At 53.6% G+C, this 27,796-nt stretch overlaps 1 protein-coding gene across 1 annotated transcript; it reads right to left on the reverse strand.

Annotated features, from left to right (window-relative positions):
• Positions 1-3,724: 3,724 nt before the first annotated feature.
• Positions 3,725-26,335, reverse strand: Sema7a (semaphorin 7A (JohnMiltonHagen blood group)). Its single transcript, XM_076925566.1, has 14 exons — positions 26,117-26,335; positions 12,808-12,950; positions 12,288-12,329; positions 11,877-11,969; positions 11,583-11,670; positions 11,343-11,453; positions 10,635-10,774; positions 10,000-10,184; positions 9,216-9,324; positions 8,927-9,125; positions 6,234-6,361; positions 5,898-6,052; positions 5,693-5,754; positions 3,725-5,380 (listed from the first exon to the last, which is right to left on the reverse strand). Exons 1-14 carry the CDS (start codon positions 26,292-26,294, stop codon positions 5,019-5,021), a joined length of 1,995 nt encoding a protein of 664 aa, XP_076781681.1. The 5' UTR covers positions 26,295-26,335; the 3' UTR covers positions 3,725-5,018.
• Positions 26,336-27,796: the final 1,461 nt, after the last annotated feature.

The raw sequence follows: 27,796 nt of genomic DNA on the forward strand, positions 1-27,796 counted from the left end.
CAGGTCCCACCTTGAGGATGTCCCCATCTCTCTGTACCTCTCTAAGTTCATTCATTCTGCTTATCCTGGGGAAGTGACTGTCTAAGTGCAGAACCCTTGTCATGGTCAAGGCCAGCAGTTCTGGCACCAAGTGCCTCCAGGATGTGGTCCTGTGTCATTCCCTTTGTGGGACTGGCTCACCGCCACTGGTGACCCTGACAATATGTTTGTTTTCTCCCCAAAGTTTCTTCCTCCCTAGCTAACCAATACCAACATAAAAGAACTTCCTGAGGCTGATTTAGCTGTTTCAGATTGCTTTCCACAAGCCCACACCCACAGACCTCCTGTCTGGCACCCTCACTGGGATCACCCACCCTAGCTGGGACGGCTCCATATCCTTCTTCAGCTAGATAATGACAGACTAAAATTAGGCTTCGGATGGAGTTCTAAACACCAAAGGAGGAGTGTGGTGTTTTGGTTGAAGCAGGTGAGGTTCAGGTATGAGAACTAACCAGACCTCAGGCTCCACCCATCTTATCATCCTCATTACCATCTCCCACCCCTGTCCTGCAATGACTCCTTAGCACCTGCAGGTTAAAGATCTGGGGCCTTAGCTCACAGGATCTGGCACTTGATGAAGTTGTCCAGTCTCACTTCCTGACATTCCTTCCTTTCATCTGATTTATTCATCAAAGTGTGTGGAGTACTCCTGGGGACTAGGCACTGGCCCAGGTGTTGGGGATACAGCTATGAACAGCACTGGCGGGGCACCCTGCCTTCATGGAATTCCCTGTATTTCAGCTAGGCCCACAAGCCCATAGACATCTGCCCCCACCTTGGCAAAATTATTTTTTCCTCTTCCATTGCCATTCTCTTCCTGGGGCAGGGGCTTATACACCCTCTGAAGCCTCTTCTGAGCATGCCAGGTACATTGGGTGACCCCCAGGCTCCCACCTCTGATCTGGGGTCATCTCATCAATGGTCACCATTTATCCCCTAGCTTTTATCCCCTACCAGCCTTTGAGGGACTTCAGGATCAGTGCCTTGGGACCTTGAGACCTGCATCTACGTAAATTCTTCCAAATGGTTCCTCTAGCCTCTGGAGCAAGCAAGCTGAGGAGTGATGAGTCCAGAGAGCCTCACTCCAGGTCATCCGGAAATCCCCATCGGTTAGCATCCTCCTTCTCATAGCCCAGAAAGACAAATCACAGGGATCAAGGCGTGGGGGTTTCAGGAACAGTAGATGAAAGACTGAAAGGTGGGGTCCCAAGGCATGAGGGTAGCTCAGGCCTCATGGGCCCGCAGACAGAGGGAGTGGCCAAAAGGGTCTTAGAGACAAACAGGTTTCTATTGCCAGACAAGGTCCCAGGAATGGCAGGGGTCAGGGGACGCAGGGATCTGCATATGAGCTCCTCAGTGGCTAGCCTTTGGTCCTTCACAGACTTTGTCCTTCCTTTGCTTCCAAATGAGAATGTATTAGGACAGAGGTAGAGGGATGAGGTGCATTCCCATCCCAGCCATCCTTGGCATCATGGATATCCGGTGGCCATCCTAGCATCAAGCCTGCTTGCCACTGGGCCAAGCTTAACAGTCCCATCTACCCATTGCCGGACTGAGGCCCCTGGTGCTGACCACCCATCAAGGCAAACAGACAAGAGCCTTGTCCCGAACTGCCCTCTGTCTGTTGGCTCATTTACGTGGAATCTACACAGGCTCATGTCATGCCTGCATACACAGGCTTCTGCCTGGCTAGGCCTTTCCTGGTGTCTTTGTAGAGACAAAGGAGAGTGCTTAATCACTCAAGTCCCTTCTACAGACTCATCAGGATGCACTGAGCATTCCCAAAGGGAAGAGGAAGGCTGTTGAGGAACAGAAAAGGCAGAGATCACCCTAGAGGTCACCCAGTGACCTGGGAAGAGTCAGGGTTAGACTCACATTCCTCACTAGTTGCTCTGCTCACTTGGGGACTGAAGCCCATCTCTCTCCTTCATCTGAAGTCTCCCCGAGGAGGCTACGAAGTTGTCATTGTCGTCATCACCATCATCACCATCATCACCATCATCATCATCATCATCATCAATCATTTGCTGCTGCTGCTGCTGCTGCCGCCACCGCCTCAACTATAAGGCAGAGAACAAATAGACTGGAACTAGACCCTGTGAAGCTCTGGAGGGAAGGAGTGTGCCTCAGACCACAATAGGCACCAGCAGCTGAGGACTCTGCTCCAGCTACAGATCTGGGTTCCTCAGATGCCTCAAGGCCCACAGTCCCAATCATTTTCACTACTTTTGTCACCCTGGGAAGATTAGGAGAAAAACGTGGCCTAATCATGAGTTCTAGGCTGGTGCAAATGAACGGGAAATGCTGTGGGTGAAGACTCCCAGTCTCAGGGACTCTTCCATAGCTCACTAGAAGTTTGGCTGATTCACGGAAACTGTCCCCAACTGGCCATGCACCCCTCTCTAGCAATTACTGCTTCAACAGAAAAGCTCCTAAGAAACTCCAAAGGCCTGGGTCTGGACCCTGCAGAGGGCCGGAGAGGAGGCATAGTAGTTGAAAGCTATGGCTGTTCTTCAAGGACCCAGGTTCAAATCCCAGCACCCACATGTTGGTTCATTGCCATCTGTAACTTCACTTCCAAAGGATCCAACACCCTCTTCTGGCTTCTGCATGTACTAAGCATGCATGTGATGCACAGACATCCATGCAGACAAAACACCCATAGACATAAAATAACATAAATTTTATAAATATGTTATATATTATATATTTATAAAATAATTTATATACTTTAAAATATAAAATAAATTACAAAATATATAATTTATTTAAATAAAAATATTATATATATACATATATAATACATTTTTTTCTTTTTCTTTTTCTTTTTTTTTTTTTTTTTGTTTGTTTGGTTTTTTTCAGTTTTTCGAGACAGGGTTTCTCTGTGTAGCCCTGGCTGTCCTGGAACTCACTCTGTAGACCAGGCTGGCTTTGAACTCAGAAATCTGCCTGCCTCTGCCTCCCAAGTGCTGGGATTAAAGGCGTGCACCACCACTGCCCGGCTAAATAATACATTTTTAATGGGGCAGAGAAGACTGGAAGGAAGGTCACTGGGGAAACACTCCTTCTGAGCTGTCAGGTATTAACCCAGTATTACCCCAGATCTATCCTGTTACCACTGCCCTTAGTCCTCACCTTCATCCATTGAGCAGCCATATTCCCTCCCATTTTTCACCAACCTCTGCCCTTTCTCTCTCAAACAGGGGATGCTCAAGATAGAGACATAACAGCAGGCAGCCTCCTCTGTCTCAATCCCATCTCTTTTCTTTCCTAGCTGCCTGGCCAAGAGCAACCAATCATCCCTTGGCCGGATGCTGGCACCACCAGCCTCCTGTACACACCCTTCTATCACCAAATCCCAGTGTTCCCCATTGTTGAGTTTTCCCCCTCAGATGGGCTACCCTTGAAGATAGGGAGTGATCTAGCCAGGCCTCCCAAGGGAAGGGAAGGGGTTGGAGCTATGGGAGGGGAAGGGCTGCAGGCTCAAGTTTTGCTGAGTGGTTGCAAGCTCATATTCCTCATCCCCGACCCTCTCTAGCCAAGGTCCTCTGAGCCTGCCTGCCAGCAGGATCACTGGAGAAAGCTAAGGCGGTGATGTTCATGTTCACACAGGCAGGAGGTATTGAGTGACAAGCAGGAGTCCCACTCAGCACCACAGGCATGGAAGACAGGGAATAGACATGAGTAAATAAATAGCTTGTTTATTAGTAATATGTTACATTATTAAAGTGCATTGAGAAGAGATAAGGGACGGAAGCTGGAAGGCCCCCGGCCCCAGGCCCTGCCCCAGACACAGCTGGAGAAGGGTCAGCTCTCTGTTGAAATCTATGGACTAGGGGCCGGGAGGCCCACTTGGAAAAGCTCGGCCTGGGCTATCTCCACGGGAATTTTCACAGTTTAGCCTAAGTTAGGACATGTCCTGAGCTGAAGGTGGGAGGTTAGGAGCGTGGAAGCACAGCCCCTGGGGAAGAGGGCTGAGGGGAAGGGAAAGACTCCCCCTGCCCCCCAACCCACAATGCCAAGGGCAGAGTCCTGGAACCTCCCCCTGTGGACCCGGCTCCTCCTTCAAAATGACCACGGCAAATCTACGTAGGGCTCAGTTTTCTTCTTCGCTCTCCCCTGTCTCCCTCACCCACCCCTCCCATAACCACCCCACACTGGAGGCTCATGCCCTCAGACTGGGCTCCCAGGGCAGAGTCAGTTCATGCCACTCTCTTCAAACCATGCCTGTCCCTGGACTCTGATCCTATCCCAGGGAGCCCCGGCCTGGGATCAGCCCCAGCCCCCCTTCCCAGACCCTCCCTCTACCCGCCCCACCCCACCCCCCCAGCATGTAGTTTTGGTATTTTCATACAGATGCAGTCAGAAGTAGCTATACATGAAATAAGCCTAACATAAAAATAGAGCTTTTCCCACCCTTCCATCCGGAAAGCCAAGATCCTTCAATAAACATGCAAGGCGCTGTCCGGTGGGACCCGGGCTGAGTGGGAGGTGCAGAGGAGCAGCCCGGGGCCTGCAGGGACACTGGCCACCCAGCATGGAGCAGGGAAGGAAGTAGTTGGGTACAGAAAGTCCCAAAGGACTCAGCCCCAAGGTCCAGAGATGGGGGTCCCAGCTCCCCTTCCCAAAGCGCACTGCCAGGCCGATCGATGGGCTCTCAGGCCAGGTGCATCACTGCATGAAGTCAAGTGTGAGGAGATTTTGAAAAATATTCTCGAGAAGATAAAGTCTTGAGTTGCTGATGGCCCAGCTTCACAGTCGGTGCCTTCGTTTCACAGTCCCTCACTGTCCCTATCCAACCTGGGCCCCAGCAGCCGCCTGCGGCTGGACATCTCCAGGCCCTCTGTCCCCCACTGGATTGTTCAGCAATCCTGGAAGAATCAGTGGACAGGGAGCTCCCGGGCCGGCCGGCTGAGTGTGTCATTTTTCTAGTTCTCCTGGGCTACAGAAGCCTGGGGTACACCCAGCTCCTAGAAGCCCTAATGAACCAGCAGACCAAGTATGAGCGTGGGCAGGACCCCCAGCCAGAAGGAGGCGGCCAGAACCCGGGCATGGCCCATTAGCTGTTCGGCCAGTGCTCTGTCCTCCGGCAGCAGCTCCCAGTGTTGAGCCTCACGGAGGTAGGAACCCTCTTGGGCCTCACAGCGGTAGTGGCCATACTGACGGGCTGTGAGATTCTCTATGAATAGGATGCAGCTAGGGCTTTGGTGGCCTGGTTCACAGCTCTGTTCCACATTCTCCTCGTGGCGCCATAAGTAGGTGGCGTGGCGGGACTCCATGGGGCAGGTCAGGTAGTATCGAGAGTTCCGAGCCAGGGAAACCTTCTGCAAGGGAGCCTCGTCTGAGAAAGGAGGAAATAGATGGAAGAGGAGTCAAGGTCACTCGGGAGCTGCACACGTGGCTTCCAGAGCAAGGCTAATGGAACATGGTGGAGACGGGGTGGGAATCCTGACTTCTGGTTTTTTTTTTTTTTTCTCGTATTCTCCCACATCCCCAGCCCTCTCAAAAGCACCCGACATCATGGGAGTTCCCTCAGCAGGATATGGTCCAGGGGCCTCAGGTCAAGGTCATGCCTTCTGTAGATCAAGGTGACTGAGGCATAGCTGTGCTTCCTTCATCAGCCTGGGGTCAAGGTTAGGGCTAGATGAGATACCTGGTTTAGGGTTGGGACACTCTCTGTGTGGCTCAGCTGGATTAATGGACTGCAGCACTGACCTAGAATTAGGAGGGGCAAGCATTAGCAGCTGAGAGGCTGCAACCAAGTCTCCCACCTCTCCTCATGTGACCCCAGAATGATCCTCCAGTAACCCTTCAATGCATCCCATTCTGAGGTCTGCCTTCCCTTGGGGCCAATGTACCGTTGGGAACTGTAGATAGACACGCAGCGGTCCTGGTCCCAGCCACAGTAGGGGTCTCGGGACATGAGGCAGCCATGGCAGCCTCCGCTGTAGACCTCACACATGTCCAGGGGTACCTGGCTCACTTCCCACTGGGAGGTCACATAGAGCTTCCGCTGGAAAAAGAGCAAGACTGGGTCAGGCCAGAGCCCTCCACTGAGTTCTCAAGCTTTGAAGAAGGGACTCTGCCACCTCTGAGGTCCTTGAAAGGGCATGCAAATTGCAAACAGAGTAGCCCTCTCCTCTGCCAGATGTCTGGGTGGTCCCAAGGGTACGGAGTAGGGTGGGATAGCTCACCCGGTCAGCATCCAATGATATGGCCTGGATGGCAGCTGCGCGGTGAAAGGGCTGGATCTCCATGATGTTGAAGACCAAGCTGTGTCCCTGGTCCCCGGATTCCACGACCTTGTGAATGGTGCCCCTGTCTGTGGGTGGTGAGCAGAGGAGAGAGTCAATAGACAGAAGCCCACCTCAGTCAACAGCCTTCGTCAAGGCTGGGCTGCCAGGAAAAGACACTGGGCGGGGAGAGTTTGGGAGTCACGGCTCAGGCGAGTGTCACAGGACTGGGGTAGGGTGGGGTGAGGACAGCTGACTGAGAAGAAATAGAGAGCCCAAGGGCAGCCTGGAAGTTTCCAAGGCTGATCCTCAAAAGACATCCCCTCAGTGAGTGCCCCCAATATGCCAAAGGCTTACTGGAGGCTGCAAAGTTCAAAAACAAGCCAGGATCATCGCCTCTCATGACCTTGGTTACCCCTTCCCTCCTCTGCCCTTTGAGGTAGGCGTTATCTCCCTTACTTTGCAGATAAGGGAGGTGCAGAAAAGCTGTGCAATTTGTTCAAGGTCACACAGATCTCAGAACAGCAGGGAACAGTTGGAGCCCAGACAGGTCAGAACCCCACATCTGGCCTTTTCTTACAAGTTGCTTACATCCTAGGTGCCTAGGGGATATATTGTCTTTAATTGTTTATTTTAGGTTTTCAGAAAAGTTGTGATAGCATGCAAGAGTCCTGGTCTAGCCTTCTCCCAGTTTCCCCAGCTGGAAACCTTACATAACCAGAGTAAATCGTCACAACTGAGCAGTTGACTCCAGTGTGTTCCTATGCACTCAGCTACAGACTTCATTTGGGTTTCTTGGGTTTTTCCACTGAGTCCTTCTTTTGTTCCCGGAGTCAATCCAGGATTCCTCATTGTACTCGGTCTTAAGGGATATTTTAATTTTTGTAAAATCTTAGATCTGAAAAGAACCTTAGATTCCATATGAGGGCTCCCAAGGTCACATAACCAGACTGCTAGAGCAGCTTTTTCTCCATTGGCACCTGTTGGGGACTAATGGGTACCCTGACTCTGGTCCTCCTAATCCCACCTCAACTGCTGTCCCAGTTTCTAGAATAGCCTTTTCCTTCTCTCCTTCCACCCCCATTTCCCAGGGCATCATCTGCCCCAAAAAAAGCAGTCAGATGATGCCTACCTGAGACCGTTCCTCCAGGCTCAGTATTTCAACCTGCAGGCTTTGGGATGTAGCCAGACTACCTAAACCTGACAAACTCCCAACATGGCCTCTGACCTTATCCAAGACAGACACAAAGACATAGATAAAACAGGCAAACAGAGCCCAGTTCCCATTGTAAGAGCTTCCATCCATTCTCTGTTGAGACCTAGAGAATTCTTTATTTTTATCTGGCCCCATTATTTCTAAATGCTGCAGGCTCTAAACTGGTCTCTATCCCATGGGCCACAGGGAAGAGAAGAGACTCCCTCCATAATCCCTGAGTGTGCATATAGCCCAGACATGTAGGAATGGAGTGATGGGCTCTTGGCCAGCCTTCCCAGTCCTGCACTGTGCGACCTCCCTTCCTCTGTCCCTAATGTCCTGTGGGAAAATCCTCTCTTTGAGATTTCCAGGATCCAAACAATGACCACAACAGGTCTCTAGCTTCAAACCAGGCCAACGTGGCCAAGGAAGCCCCAAAGTGGAACAGCAACAGGAAGCTACTCGAGGGAGTCTGAACAATGGAGGGATGGAGCCTGGACCCTGATGAATGGTCCCAGTGGTATAGGGTCCTTTCTAGTTTCCAGGAAGGTCTCTGGCTGGGGCCACAATGGCCTCTCAAACGATTTGCAGGATACCACCCCACTATGAACTGGAGCTGAGGAGGCAGACACAAACTACGCTCATGGTACACCAAGGCTTTCAAGCATCTCGAGAGCACTCACTCAGCCGCCTCCAGGGAAGCCACCCCCCACCCCCCCAGGACAGAGAGGGGAGAGGGTGTCTCAGGCCTCTGTGAGGTTTTGCCATCTGAAACTCCTTTACATGGCATCAATTTTTTTTGTCCTAGTAACTTTTCTAACTCTTCTTCACACCTGCATAACCCCAAAGACTAACGGAAAGCCTCGTGGGTCTTACTCCGAATAGCAGAGGCCCCCAGGAGGCCCAGTGCTCAAGCCCCCCCCACCCCCGGCCCCCGGCTTCCATGTCTGTTCCTATGCCTTCTCCGTAGCGTGAGAAAACTGGACCAAAGCAGCACCTGGCTTTGCTCAGCCACTGCATCTCTGCCTCGAGCTCTAACGCATGATCTTCTGTCAACTCAGGACGATTTCTCTTTTCTCTCCTCTGCCTCATGTCCTCTAGGAGGCTCTCCCACTCTGCCTGAGCTTCCACAGCTACACACACTAACACAGCTCCCCACAGCTCTGAACACTCAATTCTCCATCTACACCTAAAGGCCCAAGCAAATGTGACCTACATGGTTCTTTGTACCTTCCATGTTTTTTGTTTTGCTTTGTCTCACCATGTAGCTTTGGTTGGTCTAGAACTCACTCTGGAGACCAAGCTGACCTTGAACTCAGAGATGCCTCTGCCTCTCTGCCTCTGCCTCAAGTAGTGAGATTGAAGGCATGTACCACCACCCCCGGTTCAAATCTGTTTTTTACAGAGTTAAAAAAACAAACAAACAAACAAAAAAGGGAGTTCTGGGATAGCCCATCACCTGTGGTTAGGTAAAGCACATGGAAGGTCTCTCCATTGCTGGCTTGCATGCGGTGGACGACCACCTTCTGGTAATGGTACTTAGAGTGGAACAATGGAGTCTTCAGTGGCCCCATGGGTTCCACCCTCTGGGCCACCTCTGGGTGACTATCAGCTACCTGGAAGGTTTCCGTGGGTATGGGCTGCTTCTTTGGGAGGCACTGGGGAAGAGAAGAGGAGTAGGTCAGTGGTGACTCAGAGGTGAGACCAGGAAGGGCTGGGGTCTGGGCCGTGCTTGGTCAATGGCTCACCATGCCAGGTCGAGGGTTGGGAAGGCCCATGTGGTACCCTTTGAGCGAGGAGGTACGGAAGACTCTATCAATGTCACCAAGTGAATACACACAGACAGCTGAGTAGTTCCTGCAGGGATATACAAACCACCTCAGTAAGGTGCCCAGCATATCGAACAAGGTTTTAACAGGGGAGGAACAGAAGAAGGGAGGGAAGGAAGAAGGGAAGCTCAACTAAGTTCTCCCCCACTACAATCTAAAACCACAACCTTGGGTTCTGTTACAGCATCACTGAGTTCAAAGGCCACCTGTTCTGCCCTACCAAAAGAAAAAGGAACCTCGTCACAGCCTGAGTCCTTATCTGCCCAGTCCTTATCTGCCCCCCACCTCCGAGGTCACAGGCTGCTGGGTGCTGAAGCCTCAGGGCCCCAGACCTTCAGGTCCTGCCCAGTCTGTGGCTCCATGCACATACGAGCCAGATCAGGGTCTTTCTCCACCCCCCCAACACCTGCCTGCTTTCCTTCCAATCAATGAAAATGATTAAAAAGTGTGAATTATCAGGCAGTGTGTGAGCAGCTGTGATCACACCCAGCACCCTTTCCCGAGGCCTAGTATCAGCTGTGGGCACACATACGGGGGAACACACAGGCAGGAACGGGCACGTGACCCATGGCTACACATCACATGTACAGAGGCAAAAATACAACAGTACACACACACCACGCTGCTGCCCACCACTACCGCACACACCCGGTAACAACTCAAGCCTAGCACCTGGCTGCTAACACCAGGAACTACTCCTCACCAGGGGTTGGAGAAAACGCCATAGACCCTGGTATCTCTCCACTTGCCACTGGGGTCAGGGAGCAGGAAGACGTCTTGCAGCCGATTGAAGTTCCTGTTGGTGGCTGCGTCGCTGCAAACGAGCATGGCTTTCAGGAAAGTGTTCCACTTGGAGACAGACAATGAACTCTCACCACCTTGATCCCCCTGGAAGGACAAGAAGGCAGAAGAATCCCCTCAGCATCTGCTTGACACACCAGAGGCACTCCAAGTACCCAGAGCAGGGCAGGTTTCTAGGGGCTGAGAACTGTGGAGACCCTAGGCAAGCGTTCAGGTGGGCTCCAGCTTGCTATGCCCAGGACCCATTGGGGCCCTGCAGATGAACATTCTGGGTCCTCCATAGCAGACAGGAATAGAAACACATCTGCTACTTTCACCTTTGCACACTTGTACGCAAACACACAATACAGCAAATTCGCACAAACACAACACAGGTAAACACACGTGTACTTTTGTACTCACGTGTTTGTTCATCCAATATGCATGCAAAGCTAAACCATATTTACTCAAAGACACATGATAGCCTGTGCGCACGCACACACACACACTCCTATTGTACATATACAGACACACCCACCCCTCACAGGGCTATCTCACCCTGCACAACTGGGCCACTCGGGACACATTGAGAGGAGCCTCGGGGTTCTTGTCAGGGTTGTCTTCTCGGAAGAAGTAATAGATCTTATCGTCATAGGCTTGGTCTTGGTGCACAATGGTGGCCTTGATGAACTGTGGGTCTGCCAGGAACAAGGGTGATATGGTATAAGGCTAGAAACCTGTGTGGTAGCCACTCAGCCTTGCATACCTCTCCCAGATATGTACGAACATGAACTCAGAACAGCGCTTAAGGCCCCATGGGGCTTTCGACTCTAAAGCAATACCCCACACCTGTTATGTCCTCCTCTACAAAGATGTCATGGGCCCAGGAGCAATGACTTCATGCCTGGGGACTGCAGGAAAGTCCCTGGGGTGCCGGTGTCACTTTTGCCTAATCAACAGAGCCTTAATGAGGAAGATGGGGCCATTGCCCCATATGGGTTCATGAGAAAGATGAACTTTGGCTTTGAGGGCCTCATGCTAGGTCTCAGCTTCTTCTGTGTTTGTTCCCAGAGTTATTCAGACCCATCTGGCCTCCACAACTTTTTCTCAGCGATCCCTCCTCTCTCACAACTCAGACTCCTTAGTGTTGACTGTTCAGATTTGTGCCTCTTAGGAAGTCCTCCTGGGACACATCAGGAGACTATCTGCCACCCTGAGCATTCACACCCCTTGGTCCACCCTCAACCCAATCAGGGTCTGACTCACTCTGCATGACGGTATCACTTGTGTACAGTTCACTCTCGCCCCGAATGCGGCGAAACCGAGGGATCTTCCCGTTGTATTCCTGCTTCCGGATTGTAGAGTACACTTCATCCCCTGGGATGGTAGGAGGACATGTGGGAAAAAACATCACCATCTCTAAGTCCTTCCCCCAGGCTCCGGCCCCTGAACTCCGAACCTGATGCAGCAGCACCCTCCCGGGGCCCCTGCCCAATGCTGTTCTACCTTCAAACAGAACCAGGGAGTTCTCATCCGGGCTGAAGGGGGCATAGCCTTTCATCTCACCAAGTGGCATCACCACACTGTCATTCACCTGGAGGAGATCAGAGGTGCAGATGGTCACGTAACCACTGGCCACGGCACCCTGTGAGGGTCAGTTTCGCAGCCGGGAGCCTATTCTCCCAGAGATTCTGCTTAGGGTAATGCCAGTTTCAGCATCTCTCACCTCTGTCTAGGCATGAGGGGCTGACACCCACCCAGGAAATGGGAACTGCGCAGGCACACGGGAAGGGTTCTCACCAGGTTCCAGCAGCTGGGCTTCCGGGCATTGGTACCACAGACCAGCAGCTCATTACCCCGCCTCTCTAGAAGAGTGATGTAATTCTCGCAGTCCTGTGGGAGGGAGGAGAGAATTGGGTGGGAGTCCCTGGCAGGCCCAGAAGACACTAAGACCAAGCAAGGTCTTAGGAAAGAAGACACCCAAAAGGCCTGTGCACAGATAGCAGCCACCCAGGACAGCTGGCTCTATCGCCCGGTGAACAAGGCCTATGTCAGGAGCCTATCTCTCCCCTTCTGTCTAGGGGCCCAAGGACTGGCCATAAGTCTAGAGACCATAGGGCAAGCCATGTTCCCTCCCTTCCTAGGCTCTCAGGATCTTCTCCCTCTTCTCCAAGGGGCCCACTCTTCCCCATGGTCCCTGTCCCGACTCACCTGTTTGTCCTGACAGGACCCCTTTGTAGAGCCAATGTTCACCTGGAGGAGGGGGAGAAGCATTAATCTCCCTTCCAGGGGTGAGATGGCCCTGAAGTGCTGCCTACACAGCCTCAGGGCAAGCTCTGGGTGAGACTATTATCTTCTACATCTTCCACAGATGTAATTGAGACTTGGAGAGGGTAGGCACATTTCCCAAGGTCATATAAGCTCTTTGTCTGATAACAAGAGCAGAGCCTAGCAATCCCCAAAGGTAGGCTATAGGTTCTGGAATCCAGCTTCCTAGCCTGAATCCCCCATCAGCACTGCCTGGCCATGTGTGTTAGCTCCCAGGTTTTCTCCTCATAGACTCCCAGCTCCAATGTGGACTACCTGTAGAAGCCTCCCCCAGGACCCGTGTGTGAGGTTATGGAGGTAGAAGGCCATGTGCAGAAAGTTCCTTCTTTCTCCATACAGGCCATCACTAGAACCAAGGACAAGGAAGAGGAAGGAAGAGGGGAGGGCAGGCACCCAAGCTCACCGTGCGCACGGAGGCATTCTTGCCCTCCGGGAAGTTGAAGAGGTAGACCTTGCCACGTCCACCCACCCAGACAGAGAAGCGGCCTGGCTCATGGAAAAGCACGGTGTGTGGCTCAGGCTGGCCAAAGTCCACATGGTCCTTTCCTGCGAAAGCATGAAGGAGAAAAACACCCTGAGCAAGAAAACCCTGGAGTTCCCACAGGCATAGGAGACCCTGCCGGCTAATTAATGCTCCAGGCTCAGGGCACTGAAGGTTCAGAGACAAGGTCTGGTTTAGGTGGACCTGAGAAGGAAGGAATGCCCTGGGGGACCCCAGCAACCGCCCATCCTCACCCAAAGCCACAGTCCTCCTCCCCACAGTGTGTGTTATCTCAGAGTGAGGGGCACTTCAGGGATCTTAGGAAAACCAGTCCTCTTTCCCAAAGATACACATACTCCTGAGGGGCTGTGCAGGTATGGGAAGACCATCAGCTCTGTACTGGGAGGGAGTCTCCATTCCCCTCCGTCTCAGTCTCTCCAGAAGCAAACAGCAAGGCTTCGAAGCTCCCCAGTTAGGGTTCGGATCCTTGGGCTGCCATTTTATTTACAACTGAGAAGTTGTCTCCAACCCCTCCTGGCTTACCCTAGGCCCTTAATGGGCATCATTTCAGAACTGGAACCAATCTCAATAACATCTACTCCGTCCCATTACACAGTTGGGAAAACAGGTCAAGGAAGAGACAACCCCCAAACACAGGAAGGCAGGTGGGGAACGAGTCCTAAATCAGCCCCCTCCTGCTCTGTCTTCAAAAGTAATCTCTAGCCTGATTTCACTTGTCTAGATGCCAGCTCCTTCTGGGACTCAGCAACTCCGGGACAGGGGACCTTCAAAAAGTACAGCCTACGCCTTTCAGCAGAAGGGCTGACCAGGGCAGTTTTGCCCAAAAAAGAAACTGTCTGTAGCCATCGCCTCCAGGGAGAAACTGTCTCATCTCTAGTGACATTGTTGAGGTTGTCCTGGTTGCAGGACTAAATTACAGGGATGAGATGGTTTATGACCATGCCCTCAGCAATCAACCTAGCCACTGTCCCCTCACCTCTGATTAGCCGGGGCCTCACCCCGGAACCTGGTCTGACCACTGTTTTTTTTTTGTTTTTTTTTTTAGCTGCAGCAAACTTTGGGACAGCCAGTTTGGCAGTAACCCCCAAGCAGAACATGACCCAGTCCAGGCAAAAACAAACATGCCAGTTCTTCAAGGGCTGCCTTACATCCTTCTTGCTGCTACTTAAGCTATTCCTAATGATCCCGCCTCCATCAGAGGCAAGGAATGGCAGGAATACTCAGTGTACGACTCATCCTCTTTCCTGAACACACACTTCTCCACAGCCGGGTGATCCCAGACAGACAGTGGGAATAATTCAGATTCTGCTTCTTGCTGTGGACTGGCTCACTGTGCTGAGGAGGAAACTGAGCCCTCTGGGGGACAAGCCTGGCCCAAGGTCACATCCGCAAGCAGGGCAAAATGTTTCATCCGGACAGTATCAGTTCTCACGAATGTTCCTGGAGATGTGAGCCTCGCTGAGGTACAGACAGAAGTGCTGAGTCCGCTGCCTTCTAACTGACCTGGCTCTCCTGGGGCACACCACAAACAGCCTGATCCAGCAATGAGGGTGGGGACGGAGGGCCAGGAACCCTACCTCTCACACCCTAGACCCCACCAAAGCTGCCCCTCATTAGATTAGCCCCAGGTGTGTAGGGTGCCGGCGGAGAGCCCAGCTCTGTGCTGCTTTCTGGATAGAGTTGCTCAATGGTGGCAGAGCTGGGATAAAACTGTAAAGCCCGGCTCAGCAGGCAGCAGACGCTTGGTCCTCCTGACTCGTGGCTTTCCTTTCACCCAAAGCCTAAGCAGCATGAGCAGCCCAGAGCCCAGGTCCCAGGTAGCACAATGTCCCTCACACTTCTGTAACAACCAGACTGGGAGACAGATGGGAAAGGTCCATATCTGCACCTGGGGATGCTGGGTCACTGAGACTACAGCCCCAACGCTGAGAAAAAGAAGCACTCCCAAGCTGCGATGGCCACTTCCACCAGTCTCCTTAGCGCCCAGGCACCTGCATCAAGGTTAACAGCCTGGACCCCAAAGAAGTCCTGCCCACCCCTTCCCCATTCCTGTTCCCCATCCCCACTGCTTTTTGAAGGACTCATTTAAGGCTCTGCCTAGACAGAGACTGGGCAAACTGGAGTTTACCTCTAAAAGGTCTAGCCTAAGTGTTTACTTCCCAAAACATTTTCTCTTTGCTGCTTTGTGGATTCAGAGGATGGGGAGGCAGAGAAAAGCTAGATCAGCGAGGAATGGGCAAGAGATGGGCAAGAAGGGACAGGCAAGGGACAGGAAGGGACAGGCAGGGCTAATGTACAAGTTAACTCAAGGGGAAAATGGCACCAGAGGGGACCATGGAGGGAGCCTTTGTCTGGAGGCAGCAGGGCTGTCAAAGAGCAGTCCTGAAAGGGTGAAGGAGTGTGGAAGAAACAAGGACTAATCCTGAGGAGGGCACTTGGCTCACTTCAGAAGTGTAGACAAGAGGCACCCACACCACAGGAAGTTCACTACACAGATAGCCCTAGGAGGGAGCCCAGGCTGCTTCCAGAAGACCCTTAGAAGCTTTGAAGGGCAGGGGAGGGTGTCAGCAGCCGGGTAAGGGTAACAGATACAACCAGGGCAGCACTCTGTTGATCTGCAAGCCTGTTTGCCTCAAGCCTAGGCAAGGTCAGTGAGGGAAAGCATGAACTGCTGGCCCCATTTTGCAGAACAAACAGAAGCTTAGGACCAACCCTCCCATGACCCTCAGGTTTCTGCCCCTCCCAGATCTGTGCCTGGTGATGTGTTATGAACTAGGGGGAGGAAGGAGATGGCACCAGCTCAGCCCCAGGACAAGACCTTGGCCCATTCTCCACCCAGCCCCAGCCCAGGCTCCCGGCACTGCCCGAGGCCCTCAAAGGGCCCGATTGTGCCCAGGAAGTGTCAGAGCAGCAGCTCCGTGAATCCATGAAAGAAAGCTTTGTTCAGGGTAGCAGGATTGGGGGTGGGGGGTGGCGCTGGGGGCTCTGGGCAGGAGGGCTGCCTGGAAGTGAAGGCAGCAAGCAGCAAGCCCTTTTGGCCAAGATCACCTCAGAGAAAGTTAGGCCAGAGGAAGGGATGGATTCAAGGTCCTACCTAGACAGGGGCTGAGCAAACTGGAGTCTACCTCTAAAAGGTCTAGCCTAAGTGTTTGCTCCCCTCAATACTTTCTTTTTGCTGTCTTGTGAATCCAAAGAGATGAGAAGACAGATAAAAGCTAGACTGGCCAGAAATGGGGAAGGGATGTGCAAGCAGAGGAAACTGCATGAACATAGCCGAGTGTACGGTAACAGAGGGCTTCTACCTGACAGAATTAATGAAAGAAGAATCCAGAAGATTAGGCCTTAGTGGTGGGGCAAGGAAGACACAGATAGCCCAAGGACATATTGACCATCAGTCTCTCCTACTGCCTGCTACCAAGGAGCAGGGCCAGGAGTGGGTATGTCTCCCATATTCTGGCAGTCCCTCACCTCCCGGCTCCCGGCTCCCCCTGCTTCCTTTCCATCCTGTGTGTCTAAAAGGAGCACCGTCTGGCACGGTATCTCCCCCCTCACTCCCCGGCCTGACGCATTAGTGGCTGACTAAGTGGTAGCTAAAAGCTCCCAGAATAACCAGGGGTTCAGGCAGGGGAGGGGGCTAGGGGCACACAGAGAGGACATGGCCTCAAGGCAGGCTAGTCACAAGAACGGCCACCTCCCACCCCATGTGATTCAGAGCCATTATTGGCTCGCCTGAGCAGAGTCCCCAGGCGGTCCCATAGCTAGCTGGTCCATGGTCCCTGAGCCCCCACCTCCTCACAGGATAGGGAGAACAAGGCTTCGACCCAGTTGTAGACAGATGTGAGTGTTGGGAAGACTACAGGAAGTGGCCCCATGTGGACATGGTACTCCAGACAGGGTGCCCACAAGGCCTTGATTCGATTGCAAAAGAAAAAAAAAAGCAAGCAAGCTTGATCCCTTTTGGGAGCCATTCCCCCATCACCGTCCCAACTGTAGGAATTTGGGAGGTTTTCTTTGGGAAAACGGTGGGTTTTCTCAAAGAAGGCCTGCCTAATGAAGGATCTGTTCTCCCCTCCTTCACTCTGGATGCTGTGCCATCTGCTTCTGTCATTCCCCACAGCCTGCACGCTTGTGAAAGAGGAGGGCAGGCTGGGAAGGGTAGAGCGAGGGCTACTGCCTACAAAAGGAACGAGGAGGGCTGGCCTTGACCCACTGAACCCATCAGCTTTGAATGCTAACCTCCGAAAGCCCTTGGAAAGTGGGCAGAGAATGGCAAGAATGTGGGTGTCCCAGTAGGAAATAGCTGAGTTAAGTCACCAAGGAGCAAGAGCCTGGCCAGCCAGGGACTGGGGACCCAGCCACGTCTGGCAGGGACCTCCTCCCGCACTTGTGTCCCACTTTGCACTTACCGGCCCACTCACATCCTCACCCTTAGAGAAAAGAATGAAGAGCCGCGCTGCGCTCTTGCAGTCTCTGCTAACCTGCAGTCTCTCCACCCTGTGGAGTCTCCCATAATACACATCATGGCAGGTATCTAGACAGCCACCAAGCTGGGAGACTCAGGGGCCATGGAGGCTGTGGCATTGGCCCAAAGGCAAACACACACCCAAGGGAGGCTCACAGACTTGGGAACTCATTTGCCACTGCATCTCTCTGAAGCCTCCCTCACTCAGGACGACTTCTTTGAGGGACTGTGGTGAGAACTGCTCAAACTCCCATTTCTCCCACTACCCTCCCCTTAACCCCTTATTCACCAGGCACGGAGTCACTAACTTGATGAAGGAAGGGAATCACCCATCCACCTCCAAGGTAGGGCCCTATCTCTCAAAGGCCTTTAGTAACTAACCCAAAGGCATGACTAATGGAAGGCAGGGTGGTGAGGAGAACCCCTCCCAGTGGTGGCAGACACACAGGGACAGATGTTTCCTTGGCTCTGCCTCTGATATGGCCATTTCCAGATGGCACTGGCCTGGTGCTAAGAGCCGATTACGGCCACTGTCAGGGTACTGGTAACACCTGTACAGGGCTGGGTTCTGCCAGCTGCCAGACAAGTGCCGGGCCAGCATGGGTGGCAAGGCCCTAATGTGGTAGCGTCCCTCCTGGAGTAATGAGTCTACCCTCATTATCAGCAAGCCTACACCCACTGCCAAGGTCAGCCACGGGTAGGAGGAGAAGATATCTCAGGTGTTGGTTCAGCCCTGGCTCTGAGAAACCACCCACTCTCTTTGGCATCCAGGCATCTGGTTGTTTGTGAGCTGTGGCAGGGCCTCTTTGAGTTCAGTTTCCCCTTCTGCGGCTGGCGGAGATGGGGGTTACTAGTACTGCCTGGGTTTTATGACCCATCAAGATTCCAAGAACGAATACAAAGCAGTCACGATTTTAAGTTCACAGGTCGTTAGGGGAAAACATGAGTGTGCACGCTGAAGATGTGAGCACAGCTTTCGGAAAGCAGAGAGAGACTGTAAAAGCGTCACCTCATCTACCTCCACTGGCTAGCCCAACAAATCCCCACCACGCTGCACAGAAGGCAAGCAAGACATCTCTGCCTTCTCTTCTGCATCCCCGTTTTACAGAGAGGAAAACTAAGGCCCTTCCAAAGCACCCAAGAGCTGAGACCACTTGCATACATCACCATGACCAGAGGGTTTGGGCTGCTAGACAAAGAGGCTGAGACAAAGTTCTGATGAGAAGTACATTTGGGGAGAGCTGAATTGAGCAGGACTCATGGGCTCTCTGGTGGAGATGGAAGGTAGTCAAGGAGCCCAGTTAGAGTCGGGAGGAGGTTCTGAGCTCAATCCCAGGAAAGGCAGGGTGCCTAGAGCCGATGCCACACCTTATCTAACTCCTAGCTGGTTTTTGGCCAAGCAGATTCCCAAAGCCCTAAGGGTCAGCTAATGGCTGCTTCAAAGCAGCAATGGGCAAAAGTACAGAATCTGCTCTTGGGCTCAGAGCCAGGGCAGGGGTGGCAAGAAGGTAGAGGATGCCTACCTCAGCCCAGTAGGGAGAAAGACAGGTGGACGACCATGGTGAGACAGAAGGTTCCCAGCCTCAGCTTTAGCCTGGACCAGCAGGGGACAGTGTGAGGGCAGCCAGCCAGCATAGCGTTAAGGCTGGGTCTGGGGTGCCAGAACTGCAGAACTGCATTCCAAGAGAAACCAGAGATGCTGCAGGAGAAGGGGGAGGGGGGAGTAAAGTGAGTAAAGTGGAGAGACGGATGGGGATGGCAACGGTGAAGCTGGCCCTCACTGGAATCTGCCAGGTGCTGTCTCAAGTGGTTTTTTTAGAGCTATTAACTCAGCAAATCACTACGCTCATATGATGTCTGGTCTCTTATTAGCTCTGCTTCACAGAGAAGCACAGAGAAGCTAAGCAACTTACCCAGAATCACACAGCTCGGTATAAGCAGAGCCTGATACAGACCAACTCTGGAACCTGAACATATGTATGTATCCCACCGTACTCCAGGGATGGGCTCTCAGGGACTTCCAGGGCGGCCCCTTCTATAGCTCTGAGGTGGCTGAAGCCAAGGGAGGCTAGAGTCCAGACAAAGGCTACTTGCCATCAAATGCCTGCCCTCTACTTGTGACACCTTGACAAGTGTGTCTGAGTGAACATGAGTGTGCCTGCAGGTGGGGCAGGAATCTGAGGTGGGGTATGTCACCTTCACCCTAAATGCTAGCCAGTATGACAAACCCGGAAGATAAATCCGGGATCTCCGTCCTTAATAGGAAGCGGTTGGGTTGAGTGTGCCCAGCAGTCCTTTTCTACTATACACGGCGCACCACAGCTCCCAGGCTGTCCATCCCAGCAGGGACCAGTCCCCAAAAGCGGGGCAGCCGAGGCTCGCCTTGACTCTGAGAATCCCTGCTATGCCTAATTCCCATGTGCACACGGGCAGTGCTCACTGCCCCGTCCTTCCTCTGCTGCAGGTGGATCTCACTTGTCCTTGAATATCTAACCCAAATCCCCTGGCTCCAGGAAGTGCTCCAGGAAGTGCTCCAGGAAGTGCTCCAGCCTTCACTACTCTGCCCTGCACTCTCTGGTTGTGTTCCCTTCTCTCAGATCACACTGGGTCTGGTGGGATTTCACCAGATACGTGACGTGCTGTGAAGGAGGGCCCACCGTCCCTTGCCAGGGCTGGGCAAGACAGGAAGGGCCAGCCATTAGGAGGAGGGTAGCCTCCTACCACTCTTCAGAGGAGCAGACATTTTAGAAGAGGTTCTTGAGCCACCTATGGGGCACAGTGCTTGTCATGGTGACCTCACTTGGTATGCTGAGGCACAGCAGCAGCTATACCTTGTGTCCCCATCTTTCCTTCTTCTTCCCCTGACTGCATCACCCATGTCAACCTTCTGTCATAGTCTTGGCTGTGCACTTCTGACTTCCCAGGGGACCCTTTTCCATCACTAACAGCTCCCTTGGGGGCAAGCACAGGACTTCTCCTGCTTTTCCTCTCCCAGGAGCTGAATGAAGGTGCAGGCAGGGGTCAAGGGCTGGCTGCCCTCTACAATGAGGGTCCCCAGAATGCTGGCCCAAAGCCCGGGGTCTTGATTAGAAGCAGGGGTACAGGAGGCCCTGAAGGATCAACCTAATCCCCAGGCTGCTGTTGTGGTTAAATCCAGATTAGCCTGAGGCATGACACAGAGCAAACTGCCCCCTGAGACCCAAGCTCTGTTCAGTGAAGATCAGACACGAGCTATACGAAGCGGGTCTAAATCTGAGGGTCTTGGTGGGTGTGGCTAGAAAGTCTCTGGGTTCAGTTTAAACAGACCAAGGAGGTAAGAGGCTTTAGAAGCCTTAGACCCAGAAAATCATGACAGTAGCCGGGACATTGGGAAGGGGCAGAGAGCTGGGCCACCAGTAAGCTCAGGGCAGAAAAACACAGCCTTGACACTAGTTCTGCCTAATTTCCCAGTGACCTTGAGTCTGTTCTGCCATCTCTGGGCCTTAGTTTCCCCATCTGGGGCCAGTGTGGTTGACCCAGCTTCTCTCTGACATTTTTCTCACACCCTGAGCTCTGTGCCATCAGGGTGGGTAAAGTGTGGTCATCTCAGAAGGTTCCTCAATGGAACTGAGAAAGAATTGATAGGCAGGAGGAGGGGATTGAGGAGGAGGGTTGGTAGGGTACAGGGAGGATGCCCCGGGGAGCAGTGAGTGCTGGGAAGGATGGAGAGAAGGACCAGAGGGTAACCATCAGGCTCTGAGGAAGCAGAGCTCTGCATGGCTGTGTGTTCAGGGGAGAATACACAGCAGAGTATCCCAGAGGAACGGAGGGGTGTTGAGGATGTCAGAGTGCAATCTACATACGAGACAGTGCAGCCAGGATGAAGGCCTGATGCAGGAAAAGGCTTGAAGAACCTTCTCCTGTGGTGGGGCAGCAACTTGGGACCTGGGCTAAGGAAGGTAGAAGCCTCTGGACTCTATGGCTCCAGGGCTGTGGTCCTTTACTCTCTCCTTTTTCTCTAGTCTGCCTGGCTCACTGACAGCCAGATGCTCATACATCTGGCAGCCGGTCCTTCTTGCATGGCCAGGGTAGATCAAGAGCCCCCCCTGTCTCTCCTATTCCTGAAGGGCAGCAAGGTTTCTGGGGTGACCGAAAAAGAAAACTAAGAAGCGGAAGCCTTTTGGTTCAGAGCTGTTAGTAAGAGGCAGGGAAGTGTGGTGAGTCTCTCAAGACACAGTCATCCTGAATTGGGGTCCAATGAGGGGCACAGAAACCGGTGGAGACCAGGCTGTCAGCTGCAATTCTAGCAGGCAACTCTAGAGTCATTGTTCTCATGACTGCCCCCTGCAGGCTGAGCCTCACAGACCACCTGGCCTAGCACTCCTCAAAGACAAGTGAACAATTTACTTCTCCCAAATGCAGAAAACATCATATTCAGCCTAGAAAATTATCTGTTCTCAAAAGGGACCAAGGTTCCTGGGAGGAGAAATTGGTCAGATGAATCGTGCCTACCCTGTCTGCAATACAGGGTTTGGATACAAGGGAGTTTCTTCTGCTTTACATACAGAGAAAGGGCATGGCAGGCCTCCTACGTGAAGAATCCTCCCCTAGTCAGGAGCTGATGGGGAGGTCCTAGTGGGCCTGGACCCCATCACAACTTCCCTCAGGGACTTTGGACAGCCTTGCCTGCCACTGTCTTTCTCTAGAAGGCTGTCCATGCAGTGCCAAGAGGCCCGGCTCACATATCTCCAAGAAACTTGCTGAAGTCAGGTATGGTGATGCACAGGCCTTTAGTCCCAGCACTAGGGAGGCAGAGACAGGTAGATTTATATGAGTTCAAGGCCACACTAGACTACATAGCAAGTTCCAGGGCATTGGGGCTAAACAGTTGGGGGGTTGAGGGGACACCTCGCTGGATCCCTGGCCAAAGCTGACTCACCCCTGTCAGACAGGTGCTTCCCTTGTCCCTTCCTCACCCAGCCAGTTCCCACCTCTGTCATCTCAGCTTTGCTATGGCATCCACTGGCCAGGCAGACTTCCTTAACCCCACGACTGCCCTCTGTTGAGATCCTGTCAGTGTATGTACAGGTTTATCTGCCCAGGCTTCCTAGCTACAAGGACACTAACTCATTTTGTTTCTCCGCTGGACCCTTGAGGCCAATCTAGAACCAGCACAAAGCTGAACTCAGAAAGCGCCTGTTAAATGTGTGTCCACCCTCGAGGTCACAGCCAACAGGCCATTCCCTGCAAAGGATCCTTGACTTTCAGCCTATGATAGGAAAGAGAAGAAGGGAACAAGACGCAAGGGTTTCCCCTGACTGCCTGGCTTTCAGTTACTTAACACCAAGATCTAAACTGGCCACCACAGCCTCTGCTTTGCCCTCCTCATCCTAAAGAAAAAGGAATCTGAAGGAATTGTGGCCCACCAGTGAATGAGAGTCTCCCCCTCCCCTCTCCGACATCTGAGCTGAGGCTCAGAAAAAGGCAAAGACTCATTCAGAGTCACAGAGTAAATGAAGCCAGAACACTTAGGCCAGAACTAGGTTCCTGACTGACTTCTCACCTATTTCTCCCTGAGGTGCCAGAGTCAACTGAGTTGACTTGGATCTGCAGCTCCACCCCGATACCTACTCTCAGAATCTTCCATGTTCAGCACAGAGCCATCACAGAACTTGGTAGGGAGCTTCTGGGGACGGCACCAAGCATTTCTTGCAGCTTAGGAAACCCCCTTTCCTCTTGGGGATTGCCCCCCCTCAGTTCTGCAGGGGGTTCACCTTGAAGGTGATGAATTCATCTCAGTCCCCCAAGGGGGCAGGGATTTCCACTGGAAATGCTGATGCTTGGGGAGCCCCAGCTGTGACCTCATCCCCTAGAGGAGGTGACAACAACCCCCCTACCCTGGGGAGTGGCACCTTAATGGCTACCCAGCAGCTCCTAAGTCAACAATAACATCCTGTTGTTTAATTGGGCCAGAGGGGGAAGAACCAGCTGGGCAGTGAGGGACTGGAGACTGGACTGTCTTCCTTCTGCGGACAGGCTGGATCACTCTGACTTGGGGGTCAGGACCTCCGTGGGCTTCTCCTTCTCCAACTCCTGGGAAGAAGTACACAGGCTAACAAGTACACCAACTTCTTGCCACACTATGCCCTCACCTGCCACCTGCCGTCTCCCGCCCTTGTTTGAAGGAAGATCAGAGTCACACACGCTTACATTGCTGACTGACTCACAAGTTAGGGATGGCCCGTGGGGACTACCTCCAGAGCTCTTCCTGCTCGGGCAACCTCTGGGAGTCAAAGACAGGTGCAGAGCTCAGGATACCCAGCAGGCTATGACGGAACACCCTTCTCCCTGGCCCAAGCTGTCCTGCGCCAGGCTTTCATCTGGTTGCAAACAATTGCAGTCTGGGACCCTCCGGGAGCCCTTCCTTTAATCTTTCCCTAAGGCTTAGAATGAGGGTGGGAAACAAGCAAAGAAAATAAAGACATTTTCATAACTGTCCCAGTCCCTATTCTGTCCTGATTCAAAACTAAACTCTAAACCTATGTCTTGTAGAGAAATATGTATGTGGGGTTACCACCATCCATAGTCTAGTCAACCCTGAAGGTTGCTATGTCCCATCCACTGGCAGACCGGGCCCTAGGCTTATTGCAAACTTCAGAGGATCTTTCTCTCTCTCACTCACTCTGTGCCTGGGTTGGCCCTATCCAAACTCCCTACTATCCGACTGCCATGTGTTACCCCATAGGAGACAGGAGGCAGCTGTCAGCCGGGCACACCATCACCAGCTGGTGGCCCTGGGGGCTTGGGGGCAGGTGAATGGCAGGGCCTGTCTGGCCAGTGGGGCACTTGGCACTTGTGAAGGAGACTGCAGACTGTCCTTGGACAAGATTGGTGAGTGTCTGGTGGATCCCAGCCAGAGGGGGTCAATAGTGCATTACCAGTGTGGTCACACAGTGAAGTGCAAGCAAGGGAAGCGCAGAGATGGGCTGGGAGCTTCAGAAGTGGGTAAGAGGGCTGAAAGCAGCTTTAAATAGTCTCAGGGTAAGAGAGGACTAAGTGCCAGGGACAGAGAGGCAGGCATTAAGTGCTAACAAGTGGTTAAGCATTGAGTATGTGGCGGGAGGTCAAGGAAGGATTTGAGGGGGTCAGGGGTGGGGGGAACAAGCACGATCAAATGAAAGGAGTTTGATCCAGAGGGAGATTCCAGAACACTCAGACATAACCATTTGTCTCCTCTGACATACTCATGCGCTGGGCTGTCCAGGACACAAGGGGAAGGAGGAAGTTAAAGTGCTGGCAGGGACAGAAGAAGAGAGGCTGAAGTGGTGCGACTGTGGCAGGTGCAGGTGTCCACCATGAACGAGAGGTCCAGAGTCCAGATAAGATGCTCCTCTTTCACCAGGCGCACCTCTGGCTGGATGGCAGAGTTAGAGACTAGAGTACCTAGTTTATGGTTGGAGAACCATCTAAATCCTCCTTCTTTCCCTAACTCTGGCCCAGGACAGATCCAGGGTCAGATCAGAGCCCCCTCCTGCACAGTGAGTGCCCACACTGCCCAGTGACCTTGGACAAGTCACATTCTCTGAGCTGCTGCGGCAGTTCAGGCCACTCATTTTATGTGGGTTTCCCCCCCTCTGCTAAGAATACCTGCCCCAGATAAGGCTCAGACTTCCGCAATCCCTGCAAACTGCCAAGCCATCAAAGGGACAGTAGGGACAGACAAGACCAGTACCCCCAGCCCCCGGTGTGAATCCCCCATCACCACTAGGGGAGGGGCTGCAGAGATGCCAAATTTGGGTACAGAGCTGAGTTTGCCTGGGGGCGGGGAGGCATTTGTGTGCAATGCAGGGAGGGGAGCTCAGTCCCTAGTGGCAGAAAGCCTCCAACCCCAACCTAGCCAGCTTTCTGTCCCACCGTCCGTGGGTCTAAACTGAGATGCCCGAAGAAAAGACTCCAGTCCCTCAGGTTCTCATCTTCACTACAGTCCTAAGGCTGCACACTCCTCCCCAGACACGCCGCTTGGAGGGTCCCAGTGGCCTCGCCCCACCCAATGGGCACTGTCCCCTTTCCCCGTGCTAGTGCTGATTTCTGGTGACAACTGCCACGTGCGGGCAATGGGGGAGCGGCTGGTCCTAGCATTTCGGAGACAGCGCCCAGGTGCTCGGAGCCCCTGCACCCCACCTTGTCCCGGATCGCCGCAGGGTGCCCACCTTCTTGCCCGGCCCGCGCTCCGGGCCGGGGCGGGGGCGGGGGCAGGCGGCGGGGTCTTTGTTCCCGCAGCCCGAGCGCAGCGGCGGCGGCAATGGGTCCGCGCCCCCTTCACCAGCCTGAGCCTGAGCCCCGCGTGCCAGCAGAGCCCGCAGCTCGCAAGGAGGAGGTCGGGGTGAGGAAGCTGGGCAGGGGAAAGAAGGGTCCTGTATAGTCGACACCGTGGCGGAAAGCCAAAGAGCCTCGGTGAGGCAGGGGCCCGCAGCCTCCCCCCGCGCTCGGGCGCTGCGGCTCGGGCTCAGAGCTGCCGTTGGACTTGGAGCGCCACTTAGCTGGGCCCGGGCCCCAGCCACTCGCTCGCACGCTGCAGCGCTCCAGCCCGCTCCGGCGTGACAGTACGCACACTCACATACACTCACCCGGACCCACACGCTCCCTTCGGGGCCAGCCTGAGACCCGCAGAGCTGCGCACACGCACTCTCTCCGGGTGCCGCACACTCTGCACCCGCCCCGCACAGCGTCCGATCCCGCGCCCCGCCGGTCGCGCGCGGCGCCGCCTACCTTTCCAGACGGCGGAGATGCGGGGTCCGCTCCTCGAGTGGCCTTGGGCGGAGGCGGAGGCCACCCAGAACACCAGCAGCAGCCGCAGCCGCAGCGGGAGCCCGAACCGAGCCGGCAGGCTGAGGACGCGGGCGCGCGGTGCGCTGGGGGCGGCACGTCCGGGAGGAGGAGGCGTCATCCCGCAGCCCCGGAGCGACAGCGGCAAGCAGCCGAGACTGAGCCAGCGCCCGGCCGCAGGCAGAACCTAGCGCCAGGAGGCGGAGTCAAGCGCCTGACCCCACCCCGCCCCTCCCCCCCCGCCCCTCGCAGCCTTTTCTAGCTTTGCCGGTGGACCCTAGCTTGTGCGGTGACCGCTGCCAGGAGAACCTTCGCTACCCGCAAGCAGGCAACTCCACCGGGAGAACCCAGCTGCAAAGATGACAGACTTGTGATCTGTCGTGAGGGGAAGATCCCATCCCTCCTCTGGGCTTCGGTTCCACTTCCCTCGACCCAGTGGAAAGAAAGGCCTAGGAAATCCGTAAGGATCTCTCAGCGCATGGATGAGTCCAACACCGGACAACCCCCCTCGCTGCCAGCTAAGTGGTTTGTAGTCAGAGAACCATTCTCAGAGAATGGGCTTGCCAGAGTGGGACTCAGCTCTCTGCTGGTCCTATCAGCTGGAGCAAGATGCTTTCCTCTGTGGAGGAGAGAGGGGAGGTCTATGATGTGTGGGGTGCCCACAACGCCCCACTATTGCTCTGCCTGAGAGAACACTGAGAATGTTTCATCTTGGCCTGGCTCCCTCCTCTCCCTCTCCTTTCTCCTCCCTTCCCCAGCCAGCAGCCTTCTGGGCTGCCTCCCCCCAGCCAGCTGGTGTATGCTCAGAAAATCCAAACTCATTTCCATGTGCGCTGAGGGGGATATAATTAGGAAGGCCCCTTCCTCAAGAAGAAAGTGAGGGGCAGAAGACTCAGTCGGAGAGGGAAGGTCAGACCAGTTGAAGGGATCTCTTTCTCTGCCTAAGGCTCAGCTACCTATACCAAGGGCTACCTGGTAACCCGGTGGCAGCTCCATCAAAGGGTCGAGGCCCCAGCCCCTCTGCAGTCACCTGAACAACCCAGGGAACTTTGTCATTGGCTTATGGTCTCAGAGCCACTTTGTCTGCTCTTTTTAAAAGGGTCTTCTATGTCCCTTAGGCCAGAGACGGTACAGACTCCCTACCTCTGCTTGTACCCCCGGGAGCCCTAACTGAGAAATCCCTCAGGTCTGCATCTCCTTATCTACCGCTTACTGTATATGTAGTCTAAGGTGTACTGCACCAAGAAGAGACAAGATGAGGAAGAGGGAGCAGAAGTAAACAAAGACTCGACCTTCAAAACCCACAGACCTAGACATATTGAGCATGCTGCAGACACAGGCAAAGACACTGGGCAGGATGCCCTGACCTCAGAGCCAGGCCGCCTCACTGCTCTGTGGGCAGCAAAGTTTTGATACCGTGAATCTTAGCTCTGCCAACTGCACATTCTGTTTCTAGCTGTTTTCTCCATTCCCGAAAGCCCCAAAGTACCCTCTCCACTAAGGTGAATTCCTCCAGATCTCCAGGAGGGGTCTAGAGATACTGCAGGGCTATATACGGAGTCACTAGCTTCATGCTGCCTAGGATCGAAACCCCAGAGAGAAAGGCTACAGACAGCCCAAGAA

This window comes from Arvicanthis niloticus, chromosome 26 (genome assembly GCF_011762505.2).
Source record: "Arvicanthis niloticus isolate mArvNil1 chromosome 26, mArvNil1.pat.X, whole genome shotgun sequence".
In the NCBI taxonomy this organism is placed as follows: domain Eukaryota; kingdom Metazoa; phylum Chordata; class Mammalia; order Rodentia; family Muridae; genus Arvicanthis; species Arvicanthis niloticus.